Raw genomic sequence first — 14573 nt, forward strand, 5'->3', positions numbered from 1 at the left:
CTCCCGCCCCGCACGCTCTTGGCTTGCTGCGCTCCCTGCCCCATAGCGAGACGGATGTCCTGCTCTGTGACTCACTCTATGTCCTTCTCTCTCCCTCTCCTGAACCTTCCCCATCCCGCTTCACCTCCTGGCCATACAGAGAATGAACAGCCTTCCCTCGTTTGGTTTGACAGAGGAAAGTTTTATTTGACTTTCGAAGGTAAGTAGTGCGCAGGCTCAGCTGCCGCTCGCTCCCCGCTCGCTCGCTGCCCCGGGCTCCCCGATGCTGCGGCCCAGTGCTGTGCCAGGTGCTATGGCTGCTTTGGTTGGGTTGATGCTATTCATCAGTGAGCTGTTTCCCTGTTGGCTTACTTTAAAAAAAAAAAAAAGAAGAAGAAAAGAAAAGAAAAAAAAAAAAAGGAAATATCTCAGTACCTGGGTTGAATGCCATGGAATTGCTCCAAAAGCACCGGTGCTGCCAGGAATAGGACTGTCACTGGGCTTGTGGCAGCCCTGGGAAACCACAGGCATTGCACATGCAGAGACCCAGCCAGGTAAAGCCATCCCCTACAGTTATTCTGCTTGCTGCCTGCAGGGCAGGGCTTCAGCAGGCAAGTCTTGAGAAAACCAGGTGCTTAGAAACACTCAGAATTTTTTTTTTTTTTTTTTTTTTTTTGGTTCATCAAATTGATTCTGTCACCTTTGAGCTTTCTTGCCCTGCTACCCAGCGCAAGGGAATGAGCATCTTGCAGCTGGGGCTGCTGGGGATGTGGCTGCATGGCTCCAGGATCCCCATGGCTCCAGGATCCCCATGGCTCTTGCATTCCCACAAGTCCTGGTCCCACAACAGGGTGTGCAGAGTCAGGCTGGGCTGCTCAGCTGCTTGAGCAAAGTGCTTTTGGTGAGGGCGATGCTGAGACAGCACTGGGCAGTGGTCGGTGTTGGTGAGGGGCAGTGCTTCTTCTTCTCCTCTTTGCCTTTTCCATCGGGGCAGCTGCTGGCCCCTTCCTTCCAGTGCTCATTTGGGTCTTGCTATTTCCTGGAGCTGGGTTCCTGTCCTCCCTCCTCCTCCTCCTCCTCACTGGATTGGGCCCAAAGCCCTGTGAACACGCTGGGGGATTTGTGTGGTTTGGCTTTGTAATGATTATCCGATCTTTTTGGCTTTTGGATCTGAAGTTCTGCAGATCACTGTGGCAGTGTTTCTGGTTGGGGTTCCTTTTGTTGCTGTTGTTTCTTTTTGTCTCTGGGCAGAGTATTTGCGTACCGTGGGGTAATTTGTCTGTACTGGTGATGCTTGGACTGTGCTCAGACGGCTTTGCACCTTCCCCTCTATTCTGCGCCATCATTCAGGCAACAGTCAGGCAAACCACCCCTGTGTGTGACAGCACTGTGATGGGAAACCTGCCCTGCTCCCAGTGGATAACAGCAAATGAACCCGGTGGGCTCTGAAGCCCTGCTGGGTGGATGCTGATCTCCTGCGTTGTCACATTCCTTGGCCAAAATGAAATGCGTCCAAAAATGACTCCAGAAGCAGGAGCTAAAAGCTCACTGGTCCCATAGCACGGACTTAAATCAGTCTTCCTTCTCCAAAAGGAGCGGTCAGGCACTGGGACAAGCAGCCTGGTGGAGCCTTTTCCAACCTTGATCCTGTGATTCCAAGTCAAAGTTTTTTTGTGGAAGAAATCTGATTACTCTCTGGCTTTATTAGAATAGCGTGGGGGTTCACGGGGAGGAGTGGAGGGTGTGAGAGCTGTGGGTGCCGGTTGCGTCCAAAGGATTTTTGTCCTTCCTCTGTGCCGGGGCCTGGGGTGAACACATTCAATACAAACCCAGGTTTATGGGGTTAGCGATGGCAGTGGGAAACCTCTGGGGAACCCAGTGCTGTATGGGTGATTTCAATGGCTCAGCAGATCCTGCTGCAGCAGAGCTCGGGGTGCACTGTGTGCTGCTGGCACAGCGTCGTTATCCGGGCTGAGCCCGTGCATCCTCCTGGGACTCTTCGTATGTATGGCCAAGAGGAGACGTGTGGCTGTGTTCATTGATAATGCCCTGCTGAGCTGCGTTAGGGCTCCAAAAAGAAAATCCCAGCCCTGGGGAAGGCTCTCCTGTGCTGCCGGGGGGGGAGCAGCTGTGTTTTCACGTGTTGGCGCTCTGCCATTACAATGAGTCTCTCAGAACTCAAGGTGTAGACTCACTGGCAGATTTCCCGTGAGAGCATCCAAATCCCGACGTCCCACACCCACATCCCACTGCAGGAAAGCTGCAATGCCACGAGGCTGAGCCACCAGCCAGGACCACAGCCAGCAAGCACGGGCACCGGCAGCAGGACGGCGGTGGGGAGATGGGCTTGCTCGCAGGGCAGCACGAGCTGGCAGCAGCCTGCTGCATGGCATTGCTCACTGCTGCCTTCCCGTGCAGCAGCTCGGGCTGGCAGCTTGCATGCGCTTGCATGCTCGAAGCAAAATCATTCCTGAACAGTGCATTTCACCATTTGCCATCACTTGTTATGCATTTTCGGGACAGAATAACCCCAGTGTTGAACTTGATGTACAAGATTGCAAAACAGTGCAATTGTGGAGAATGTGGGCATGTTGGAGCCTGAGGGGCAGTGGTTTGTAGGCAGCACTGCTCCTGGCCACCTCCTGGGGACATTTCCTGGTCCCCAGAGGCTCAGAGCCCACGGGACCTGCACTGGGCTCATTGCTCCTCAAGTACAGAGCTTGCCTGGGGCAGATGGTGAAGCACCAGCGAGCACGTTGCATGCTGGTTGCTCTCAATTGCTCTGCCCTCAGTGCTGGGGGGTTTCCAGCATGCCCCAGGGTTTCAGGCTGCCCCTTGCACTGCTGCTGTCCTTCTCTTTCTGCAATACACCATGGCTAGGCTGCAAGCAGTCATTTATCTGGCCGGACTGCTACTGCTTCACAGCCTGAACCAGGGCATAATGCAGCCCTTGGTGGATTTGCAGCCCTCGGAGCCACACGTGAGCTGTGCAGGGAAGCAGCAGTATTACATGTATTACAAGTGTGCATGGAGAGCCCGTGGGCAGGCCTCGTGCAGCCCCTTTGAACCAGTGTTGAGCTGCAGGGTGAGGAGACGAGCATCCCACTCAGTACAGAGGGGGCACCAAACTGCCCTGCCCCTGCTGGGGGCTGGAAACCTAAATCTGCACAAAGCCTCCCCATGCAGGGCTTGGTGCCCCACGCTCGTGGCGAGGCTCCTCTGCTCTTCTCCTTGCTCATCTTTTAAGAGGAAAATAATCACTTCAAAATGATTTTCAAGCCTTGGGGTCCTCTTCTTTTCACTCTTTGCCCACAAAGCCACATGCTGGGCTCGGGCTCTAGCAGGGTACACCCCGGGGTGGGTGCAGGGCCCCATCCTGCAGCTGACTAGCAGAGGCTCTGCTCTGTTGTAGGGTCGTCACGGGGCCCCAGCCCGCTCACCATGGGGGCACAGGACACCCTGCCCGTCGCTGCCGCCTTCACCGAGACCGTCAATGCGTACTTCAAGGGAGCTGATCCCAGCAAGTAGGTGCCGGCCGTGGGGTCTGGGCACGGGTGTGGGATTTGGGGTGGGAAGGGGGGGGGGGGCTTTCCCACGCCGTCCACCCTGTGCTGCATTTTGAGCCCTCCGTTTCCTCCCCCTGGGTCTCTGTGCTCGGCGCTGCAGGTGCATCGTGAAGATCACGGGGGAGATGGTGCTGTCCTTCCCGGCAGGCATTACCCGACACTTTGCCAACAACCCTGCTCCGGCAGTGCTCACCTTCCGCGTGCTGAACTACAACCGGCTGGAGCACGTCCTGCCAAACCCCCAGCTCCTCTGCTGGTGAGCCCCTACTCACACCCGTGCTGCCAGCCTGGGCCAGACAGCTCTCTACAAGGGCAGGCTGCTTGCAAAACCACCTGCCTTGAGGTCTGGGCAAGTTTTGAGAAGGAAATTCTCAGCCTCTAAATATTGCTGGAGCACTTCCCCCAAGATCAGCCCCTTTGCCAAGCAGCACACAGTGGGGTTTGCTCATTTTCTACCCGCTCTGTTCAGTTCAGATCCTGCTTGTAAAATGTAAGGGCCCATGGGAAGCTCCTGTGGTGGGGTCAGCATCCCTGGGGGTGTTCAGAGACGTGGGGATGTGGCACTGAGGGATGTGGGCAGTGGGCATGGGGGGCTGGGCTGGGGTTGGATTGAGGATCTCAGAGGTCTGTTCCGACCTGAGTGATCTTGTGTTTCTATGTTAACTGCTGGCAGTGACAGCACGCAGAGCGATGCCAGCACGAAGGAGTTCTGGGTCAACATGCCAAACCTGATGACGCACCTCAAGAAGGTATCGGAGCAGAAACCACAAGCAACCTATTACAATGTGGATATGCTCAAGTACCAGGTATGGTGTTTTGTCAGGTTGAGCTCTGCCAAAAACGTGTGCGGTGCTGTAGGTGATGTGGTGTGTAAGAGGTGGGGTTTCCATAGTGCAGAGGAGGTGGGGGCATGCTGTGCTGGGGCTCTCGGTACGGCACTCAAGTGGGGGCCCAGCATGAACCTTCTATGTGAATACGAGGCGTTGTCTCCTCTAAAACACATTGCGATGACTGAGTCTGTAAAATGGGATTTCTCCCTTCACCCCTACGGAAACTAAATGTTTTTTCTGTCATTTTGGAAGGTATCTGCCCAGGGTATTCAGTCTACTCCATTAAACCTTGCAGTGAGCTGGCGGTGTGAACCTGCAAGCACTGACCTCCGCATCGACTACAAATACAATACAGAGGCAATGACCACACCAGTAGCTCTAAACAACGTCCAGTTCCTCGTCCCCGTTGATGGAGGAGTAACCAAGCTGCAGGCTGTGCTCCCACCCGCTGTCTGGTAGGGATCACTGAGCATCTTGCTGAGTGCTGAATCCAGCACCCAACCCAGCACTGGCTTTTATACAAAATGGGGCGGGCAACCCAACTCTTCAACCCCAAGTGATGCTTTCTTGCTTGGGTCCAACCCAAAGCCACATTCCCAAAGTTGAAGATCTAGAGCGTGGGCTGCCCTGAGCATGTGGCTTTTGGCAATGTTTGGATGGGGTCCTTGTAGCATCTCGTTTCCTACAGAAATGCTCTTCCCGGTGTGTTTGCAGGAATGCAGAGCAGCAGAGGATATTGTGGAAGATCCCTGATATCTCTCAGAAGTCAGAGAATGGAGGTAATCCTGTGAACACGCGTGCTTGTGGCGGTGGGTACTTTGAGCAGGCGTTGGTTCTTGTCTGCACACAGAGCCACAGAATGGCCAGGGTTGGAAAGGACCTCAAGGGTGATGAATCTCCAACCCCCCCCCCGTCACACGCAGGGCCACCAATTTAATACTAGCCCAGGCTGCCCAGGGCCCCATCCAACCTGGCCTTGAACGCCTCCAGGGATGGAGCCTGGAAAACGCTGGGCATCACCAGGACTGCATTGCCAACCGGAGCTGGCGTTGCGGAAGGATGGGGTGGAAGCACAGTGGGAGTGGGCACAGCGCTGGCTCTAACACTGACCGTGGGTGCTCTCCTGCAGGCGTGGGCTCGCTGCTGGCCCGCTTCCAGCTGGCGGAGGGGCCCAGCTCCCCAGCCCCCCTGGCCGTGCAGTTCACCAGCGAGGGCAGCACGCTCTCCAGCTGTGACATTGAGCTCGTCGGTGCCGGCTACCGCTTCTCGCTCATCAAGAAGAGGTTCGCGGCAGGTAGGTGCCAACTCCTCTGAAATGCCCCCCCTCGGGGTTGTTTCCCATTGGTGGGACCCACACGTGGGGGTCTCCGGAGGCGGCGGCGGCTCTGAGGGCGCTGCGTGGGGATGGAGGCGGGGGGTGGAGGAGCCTGGCTGATATCTGGTCCCGTTCCCAGGTAAATACTTGGCTGATAACTGAAGGAAACACATGGAAAATAACCAAGGACTACTGTGAGCGGAACGGGTTTTAATTACAGCTTAAGGAAAATGAACTAAATCCTGCACTTGGGACATTTCCGTCAGAAGTGTCGATGACTTTCAGATTTTTTCCTCAGAAAACACCGTCTTGACCAGTCCTACAGTATTTACTTCTAGATGTAACATTGTTAATGGTTTTAAAATGTAATTATTGTATTTGTAAATTGTACTCATTCCAGTAAGGCCGTATTTTGGAAGTTAGACACTTGAGTTTTAGCCTTTTACCATTCATGAAATGGATGTAATTTAAACTGTGGTATATAAATTTAATAGTAGTACTGTTGAATGGCACAATGCTTACAGAGGTAGATTACATTTTGTCAATATATACGATTTAAATTCGGTGCAGATAGCTGTTATGGGGGGTGCCTCACCGAGGGAGCTCCTTTACTCCCCTCCTGCCCACAGCGTGTCTCATGGTGGCGAATAAAGCTCTCCACCTTCAGGTTCAGCTGCTTGACGTGCAGAGCAGTGTTTCTGTGCAGGTGGAGCTCACAGTGGCACTGTGGTTTTGGGGATGCATTCCCAGAGCAGGCTCCGGATTTTTGGTTGCGTTTCCACCGTCCTTTGCTTGCTTCTTCTATTCATTTCCTCCACTTTCTGAAAGCCCCACAGGTTTAGGAAGTGCTGTAAGGGTGTGCAGCCCCATGCTTTTCCTTTTTACCGATTAGGCGGGGAAAAATGATATCTCTATACACAAATACTGAGAAATGAAGGCAGCACGACCTGACCCTGCCAAAAGCAGCAGCATTGGGAGCAGCTGTCTCATGGAGATGGGAAAACCTTCAAGAGCTGTGCGGAGGTGGAGAGCTCGTTTCAATGGGGAGCAAAGGAGAAGGCAGCAATCCGTGCCCATCCTAAAGGAGAATAGGAATGTCTGGAGCTGCTTCAGCTCTGGGATGGCTCCTGGTTTGGGATGTGTGTTGCAGGATGGGCGCTCTGTGTTCATGCAAAGCGTGAATGCAGGAGGAAAGCACGACTCTGTTACCCAAATCCACACAGCTTTGCAGATTTGGAAGCAAACCCGCCAGCACTCCCGGATGGAGCGCTCTGCCCCTCCCAGCTATTTGCTCCCCTCTCAAATGGAAATATGTACAAATGATGGGACCCAGCCCTTCCTGACATAGGGCAGAACCTAAAGTTTCTGCCCCATCAGTTCATGCTGTGTACAATTGTTATAAACTCATGCTTCCAGAGGACATCTATGCCATAGTCCCGAAAATAGGGATTTTATAATGTAAATATGACCAGAACATAGATATTTTACTTTATATTTCATTTGAAAGACAAGCTGTTTACATTAGCATTGGGATTTTAAATGCTTTTTAAGGAAAAAAGAAGAAAACCAAATAACCCAAAGCCCAGCCCAGCTCCCCTCCTCCCGGTGCCGCTCACTGCTGGGACCCAAATGGGTGCTGTGGGTCAGGTCCTTCTCATGCTGGTGTTGCCAATGCCTTGCACAGCGTTTGGGTTCATTCTTAGCTGTTGCTTCCCCATTGAATGCTGCTCCTCTGTTCTGCTGTAGGGCTGCTGTGCGCTCATCCCTTAGCTCTGCTTCTTTACAAATCTTCATTCTGAAGCATACTCTGACCAAAATCGATGGCATTTGAGGAGACACCCGAGGTCAGGGATGGGGCTCTGAGCACCTACGGGGCTGTGGGTGTTCCTGTTCATTGCAGGGACTGGGACCAGGTGGATCCCTTCCAGCTCAAACGATTCTATCTTTCTATGAACATCACTACATTGTACATTCCCTACAAAAAATTCCTGTCCTAAAGACCTCATTTCATCGCCAGAATTATTCTTTTCTTCTTGCCTCTCACAAGCTGGCAAGGAAAGCAATCTTTGTAGAGCTGAGGACTCCTATGGCTGCAGTTGTTCTCATCCCTCTTTCACTGCAAGGAGAGACAAAGCCCTGTAGGAACAGCTGGGCTCTGACAGCTTTAGCACGCGCTTGGAGCACCTTGCTGCTTTGTTAGACTGCTCTCTCTTGACATGCAGGAGGTCACTGTGGAAATGCCATGCTAGAATTCTGTCCGTAACCCATGTAGGGACACCTGAAACCCACCTCTTTCTCCCAGCTCCATCCAGAGCGCTCTGGGGCTGATGAAGATGATGCCCAGGTGCTTTGGTAGTGTGTGCGCATCCAAAACGGAGCGGTGATTTGGGATGGGAATGGCATCGGGGCAGAGGGGGACGTGGGGCTGCTGAGCTCAGAGGGACCCCCAGCCTCCAATAGGGATCCCCAGGGCACGGCCCGACAGAAGCTCTATCGTTTTACGAAATCCCTCGTGTATAAAATGTTTATAAATATTTGTGGATGAAGATACACAGGTCTATTTTTAAGATTTAAGTTAAATAAGTTAACAAATGGCTGGCCTTTTTTGCCTCGACGTGCAATGGGATCTATTATACCTTTAGTCTCCGATGGCCTAGGTACTGCTTAGTCTGTGATGAAAACTTTGCTGCTTACCCAATGTTCTCAGAGAAAAGCTGTAAGAGGCGTACAGGTTTGTTGCACACGGACTACTGCAGCAAAGCTTTGTATTTGACCACTGGTAATATGAATGTGTTGTATTGACTTGTTGAAGATAATCATGAGACAACATATTTTAAATGTTACTTGCCTTATAGATTAGGATACGGATACGTGGATATCATTTTTGTAAATAATGTTTTTTATAAATGTCTTTCCTCCATTCTCCCCATCATCCACTCCACCAAATCTCGAATATGCAATTATTTACCACGCATAATATTGCAACAAATAAACCCCCACGTCAGAACAAAATTTATTAATCCTATACATGAGAACCACATGAAACACCCCCTTAAGTTGCAATTTAAATGTGATTTTTTTTTTTTCCCCTTGAAAATAAACTGAACCCAGAAAACACAGCTTTCTTTGTGTGTGTTTTGCTGTCATGGGCAGGGGAATCACGGGGAGGGGGACAAGGGGATCACGGGCTGCCATGTCTCTGTGTCCCAAATAGCGTTGCTGCTGGGGCCGTGCAGTGAGACCCAGCTCAGGGATGGGGCTGCGATTGGGGTTGGCACATAGAGAAATATGGGGACCTGTGTGGACCATGGGGACATCGAATCATTAAGGTTGGGAAAGGCCACTGAGATCGTCTATTCCAACTGCACCGTGGGGGCTGTGGGCCAGCTAATGGGCTGCGGGAACATGCAGTGCTTGTGGGGACAAGGGGAGCATCTGGGGGCTGTGGGGACCAGCGTGGGCTGTGGGTACACACGATGGCCACGGCTTTAAATGCACGCAAGGGCTGGGAAGACCCTTGCAGGCAACGGGGATCCGCCACGATCCCGTGCGGAACACGAAGACCGACCGACGTGGCCGCAGGGACAGATGGGGACCCGGGGGGGGGTGGCGGAGGGACGGGCTGCGGCTGCCGGCGGACTCTGGGCGGCGCTGCCCTCCGTTTCCCCTCCGCCTCCCCTCCGCCCCTGCCGGGATGCGGCGCGCCGCGGGCTGCTCGCCGCTCTCCTCCCGTCGGCCCAGCGCCTCCCGGGCCGAGCAGCGCGGTGGGGCCGGCTGCCATCCCGCTGCGGGTAGCGGCCCGCGGGGCGGGGAGGGCGCGGGAGGCGTCGCGGCTCACCGTCCCCTCCCTCCGGGTCCCTCCGAGCGGTTCCCGGTGGCGGCGGTGGACGCCATCCTGAAGGCCGTGCTGGAGGGCTGCCTGCGGGAGCGGCGCTACGAGCCGGGGCCGTGCCGGGAGATGGCCGCGACCGTCAGCGAGGTGCGCTGAGCCGTGGGGCCGCGGTCCCGCTGGGGGGCCGGGGTCCCCCGGGCGCGGCTGTGCGGTGTTTTGCTGCCTACGTTGGTGGAGAGGGGCGGGAGGTCGCCGCTTCGCGGCGGCGCGGCGGCACGGGTGTGTGTGAGCTCCGCGTGGGATGAAGGCGCTGCCGCCCCTGCGCCGTGCCTGGGTTGAAAGGACGTCACGGATGTTCTTCACCCAGAGCTGCGAGTGTCCCATCCGCGGCCGTGAGCAGCTGCAGCTGGGGGAGTCGCCCAGCCCACACGTGGGGCTTTGTGGCCCCTTCCAGCCCAGCCACGCTGGGATTCTGTGGTTTTGTGCTGCTGTCCTGAGCCTTCGGCCTTACAGCTGGTTTGGCCCTCGAGCTCGGCAGCGCAGGACAAGCAGAGCTGCCTGTCAGTGTGAATGCCCACAGGGAAGTGATCTCATCAAGAACACTGTGCCCACCTGCAGTGTCTTCTTGCTTAATGTCTGCCCTTGTGTTCCTGTAATGAAGCAGAGAGCTGTGCCTGCTCTTAGCAATGGAAGTGTTGGTTCTCACGCACTCACTGCCTCGGTGCTTCGAAAACTACGAGTTTGAACTGCTGCAGGGTGCCCAGAGAGTCAGTGGTGCCCCAGCCCTGCAGACACCCAATGTCAGGGATGGGGCTCTGAGCACCTGTGGAGCTGTGGGTGTCCCTGCTCACTGCAGGGAGTGAGACCAGGTGGCCTCTGAGGATCCCTTCCAGCTCAAACAGTTCTATGATTGTCATCAGGACTGTCACAAGGGCTGAGCTGTGCCGTGCTGGCACTTTCCACCCCAGAACACCCCGTTGCTGAGCACCCCCTGTGCAAAGCTCACCGGGTGAGTCCCAGCACAACCTCTCTCCTGCAGGTGATCAAAGCTCGGGTGAAGGACCTGGTGCTGCCGAGGTACAAAATCGTTGTGGTGACACACATCGGGCAGCTGAACGGGCAGGGCATGCAGATCGGCAGCAGATGCCTGTGGGATCCCACCACGGATACGTTTTCATCCTATGTCTTCAAAAACACCTCGCTGTTCGCTCTTGCAAACGTCTATGCTGTCTATTTTGAATAGCGAGGTCGCAGCTTTTAGCAGCAGGAGAAATTAATTTCAGTCTGAGTCCTCCTGTTGCTGAGAGCAGCAGTGAGGGACCAAGGCAACATTCACCTGCTTAGAAGCGTGGTTTCCCTGACCTATCATTGTATTCCCCAGGGCTTTCCCTGGTTAGTGATTTTCTGTAGGATGCTATTTTGCACCTTTGGCTGCTTTCAGCACTGGGTGTCCCCGTAACACTTTTTCTCCTTGAATTTCCTGTGAGTGCATGATCCTTCAAGGAATCAGAGTGGTTTTTAGAAGACAAAACAAATGCATTTGGAACCAATCCACACGATGGGGCAGCTCAGCCCAGGCCCCGTGCAATCACTGCGCTGCTCATGCAGGGTCCCAGTGTGTGTGGCCATGCAGAAGGCAGAGTTGTTCTTGGAGATGGGGCTGGCCATCCCATCATTTTCCAAATCAAGTGGTAAATGCCTTTAAATTAATCATGTTTGGATTATATTGATCTGACATGTCTGGCCCCTTTTATTTAAGGTGCCTGAGTCAAGCGAAAAAGAAATTGTCTTTCTCAGCTGCTACCTCCCTATAGATAACAGGAGAAATGCATCTCTCTGAGCTCAGATATATATTTCCCATCTGTCCAGTTGCAAATTGACTGCCCGCTGGGCAGGATGTCAGATAAATGGGAAATAAATCACGACTCCTCCTGTGTGTTTTGAGGGCAGACAGAGGGGTCACTGTGTGACCTGCTGCAGCAGTCCCCGTGCTGTGCTGCCCTGCACAGAGCCACGTGCTCGCTGCTCTTCTCATTTTGGTCCCAGCAGATGCTTGTTGCTACCCCTGTCTCGCAGTTGATACCCAGGTCCAAAAGCCGCTCTTGGATTTTTGTAGAACGCACGCAGTAGCTTGCTGTGTTACAGCTTCTTATGTGCAAAGACAGGAGTTAGATGGGAGGAGATATTTGTACTCACTTCTACAACTGCAGTGCTAAAACACTGTAGTACTTTGTAGAATGCCAACAAACCCACCCGCGTTGTCACTGCAGCTCCCACCACTCGGCCTTTGCCCCTCCGCATACTTTAAAGAATAAAAGAATAAAAGAACCGTGCTTTATGTCATGATTGTTTTAATACCTTCAAGCGACAGCCTCCAACCTCCCCAGCAGCGGCTGCGTTAGCACAGCAGGCTGATGTCCCTCTCACTGCAGCCGACGCTGCAGCAGGACGTGGTGAGCAGTTTGGCCACCTCGCGCTTCTTGAGCACAGCCACCTTCCTGCTGCGCTGCACCTCGCGCTCCTCCTGGGCTCTGCCCTCCTGGCTCTGCTCATCAGCAGCCCCCAGCCCCTGTGCTGCGAATGGGGAGGGCTCCGAGGAACCGCCGCTCTCCTGGGACGAGGACAGGGAGCTCTCGCTGCTCTCTGCTGCAAGGAATTAGAAGCTGACGGTTAGATTTCGTGCCTCTCAGCCTGATGCTGACCTACGTCCTTCAGAGGATGGAACTGGAACAGCTTGTGGTTTCCTGAAACACAGACGTGCTAACAAATCCAGCACCCAAACTCCTGGATGTTCACTTATGCTTCTAATTATGTGCATTCAAAACACCACGGTATATCTGGGCACAAACTCCTGGAGTTCATACAGCTATAGGGGCTGTCTGGCTTCGTTCACACTGCACACTGCATTGATAGCATTGGTTTTTCTGTTGAAAGCTGCTGCTACAACAGTATTGTCCAAACAGGCAGATTGTATTGCATGGAAAATGTGGGAAGCCCCTGCTCCTGTCATCTGCCTCATCTATCTTCTTTTTTCTCTAGTTATTGTGATCAGAGTACAGATCTCCAGCAGTGCATGCAATAGCTGAGTACACAACAACGTGGGAAGGTTACGTGTCTCACATTCTATATTCTTAATCCTAATATTCTCAAATTGTTCGTGTATTTTCTGGGTTAGAGTGGGAAAGAAGTGTGAGCTCCTCGAGCTGAAGGTGGAACACGTGCTAACTGCAGCAAGGCTCCCGTGTGACACGTCCATATCATAGCATATCATAGGGCTGTCCTGCCATAACCTTGGACCTAGCTCACAGCTCCTCGCAATGACTTGCAGCACCTGGATCCGTACCTTTTCCATTCAGCAAAACAGCATGTGGAGCTAAGAAAGCAAGCTGCGAGGAAGCACGGATCACATACTCACATATGTGAAGCTGTGCTGTCTCAGGGTGAAGCCTGTGCTGCTGTGCTTGGGATGCACCTCCCAGCTCAGTTTGCTCCTCCTGAGCCCCCTCACAGTCAGGCACACCCAGCACTGGGATAAGCCTGTCATGAATTAGTTGATAGCAGGGTGATAGGTAATGCATTAATTAGTACTTACCAAACAGGTACTGGTAATTAGCCAGGTCCCTCTTCCACCGGGAGCCGCCACAGGTGAAGACGATGGCTCTGACAAAGTCTCTCCCGCAGAGCTTCACAGCATTGCCTTCCCCTTCGGCTCTGTGCAGCACAGCCAGCAGGCAGAGCGCAGCCAGGGCCAGCAGTGTGCTCCTCATTCTGGGTTTTGGGGCTGGAAGGGCAGCGAAGGAGCTCTCTGTGGGGCTGAGGTGAGGAATGATGCTGGAAGCTCCCGTTTATAGGGGTGGCCCATCCGCTCCACTGGGCAGCAGCTCGCTGCAGGGTGACCTCATGTTTGCCAGAACCAATTGTGTTTGTGGTGATGTTTTAAGTGCCTCGGGGGTTTGTTTGGGTGTTAAAGACGTCTTAGGACTGTGTAACTGCTTTACAGTAGGAGTACTTGTAGCATAACATGTTTATAGGAAATGGGCTGACATCAGTGCTGTTAATGCATATGTGCTGCAAAAATATTTATTACGTGTTTTGTAGGTAATGGGTTTCATCTCCATGCACTTCCCTTGCAGCCCGTTGCCCAGTTGTGCCTGTCAGCACCACGTAAGTGATGTGGGGCCTTGCTCTGTCTGTGATCCCAAATAAAGATGGGAATTGACTTCTTCCATGGGCACCCTCAGTTGCACACCCCTGCTTCATCCTCCTGCTGAGCATCCCCTCGTGCTGCTGGCAGCTGTGCATCGTACATCAGAGCAGGCTGAGGACCAGGCAGCCCCTGTGCTGTGCAGGCAGAGCTGAGCAGAAGGGCATTGTGTGCTGAGCACGCGGGGCTTTGAGCACAGTGAGCTTCCTGTAGCAAGCTATGGAGGTGCTGTTGTTGTTCCACACCTTGCATCCATAGCTATTTGCTTTGCAGTCCTCTATGGACAGAAGGCCTTACTCAAAAGACACAGAGAAGAGGGGCGATGGCACTGGGAAAGCACAGGACAGCTAAGGATCAGCATCCTGCCAGCCTTTTCCTATTGATAAATATCTGAAAGCCAGAGTGGAGCGGCTCTGGGACTAGAGGTCAGTGGACCAGTTGTGCTATCAGAGCGGCCCAGCCCTGCCTGGATGTTGTTGGCTACTGTTGCTGTAAACTCTGATTTAAAAAAAAAAAAAAAAAATCCTGCAATAAAATGCTTCAAAGAGAAAATTGGGCAATTAGGAGGTCAGAAATTCCGTATTTAGGAACAAAATATATGATCCTTAGCACTTCCTAGCACCACAAGTGTTTTTCCAGCCCCATAATGTTGCAGTTAATTAGTTTACACGATGTGCAGGGCGAGTTATGGTGTGCTACAGCCTTGAAAGCTCATTTTTTTACCAGTAGCATCGGTAAACAGTCATAACCAGTGGTAAAAAATACACAGCATGTTTTGATCAGGTTTGTAATAACGATTAACGTGTGATTCACCTTAATGGATGTCTTTCTTTGAAATGCACAGATT

General features: G+C 53.1%; 3 protein-coding genes across 4 annotated transcripts in view; 2 read left to right on the plus strand and 1 right to left on the minus strand.

Annotated features, from left to right (window-relative positions):
• SGIP1 (SH3GL interacting endocytic adaptor 1) overlaps nt 1–8797 on the plus strand; it is a 34280-nt gene extending 25483 nt beyond the window's left edge. The window contains exons 18-25 of the mRNA XM_085231738.1: nt 140–199; nt 3392–3503; nt 3646–3801; nt 4219–4351; nt 4628–4830; nt 5090–5154; nt 5505–5669; nt 5830–8797. Coding sequence (XP_085087864.1) covers nt 140–199; nt 3392–3503; nt 3646–3801; nt 4219–4351; nt 4628–4830; nt 5090–5154; nt 5505–5669; nt 5830–5852 — 917 coding nt within the window. The 3' untranslated portion in view covers nt 5853–8797. The remainder of the gene's footprint in view (nt 1–139; nt 200–3391; nt 3504–3645; nt 3802–4218; nt 4352–4627; nt 4831–5089; nt 5155–5504; nt 5670–5829) is intronic.
• Nucleotides 8798–9332: 535 nt separating this feature from the next.
• Nucleotides 9333–11855, plus strand: DYNLT5 (dynein light chain Tctex-type family member 5). Its single transcript, XM_085231147.1, has 2 exons — nt 9333–9669; nt 10562–11855. Exons 1-2 carry the CDS (start codon nt 9385–9387, stop codon nt 10763–10765), a joined length of 489 nt encoding a protein of 162 aa, XP_085087273.1. The 5' UTR covers nt 9333–9384; the 3' UTR covers nt 10766–11855.
• A 1-nt stretch (nt 11856) lies between these two features.
• On the minus strand, nt 11857–14535 carry INSL5 (insulin like 5). Of its 2 annotated transcripts, none has more exons than XM_085231148.1 (2): nt 13115–14535; nt 11857–12165 (listed from the first exon to the last, which is right to left on the minus strand). In XM_085231148.1, exons 1-2 carry the CDS (start codon nt 13287–13289, stop codon nt 11921–11923), a joined length of 420 nt encoding a protein of 139 aa, XP_085087274.1. In that variant the 5' UTR covers nt 13290–14535; the 3' UTR covers nt 11857–11920. The 2 variants fall into 2 exon arrangements, with proteins under 2 accessions (XP_085087274.1, XP_010714327.1); XM_010716025.3 differs by having other exon boundaries at nt 11857–12168.
• Between the last annotated feature and the right edge of the window lie 38 nt (nt 14536–14573).

Source organism: Meleagris gallopavo, chromosome 10 (genome assembly GCF_905368555.1).
Source record: "Meleagris gallopavo chromosome 10, MGAL_WU_HG_1.1, whole genome shotgun sequence".
In the NCBI taxonomy this organism is placed as follows: Eukaryota; Metazoa; Chordata; class Aves; order Galliformes; family Phasianidae; genus Meleagris; species Meleagris gallopavo.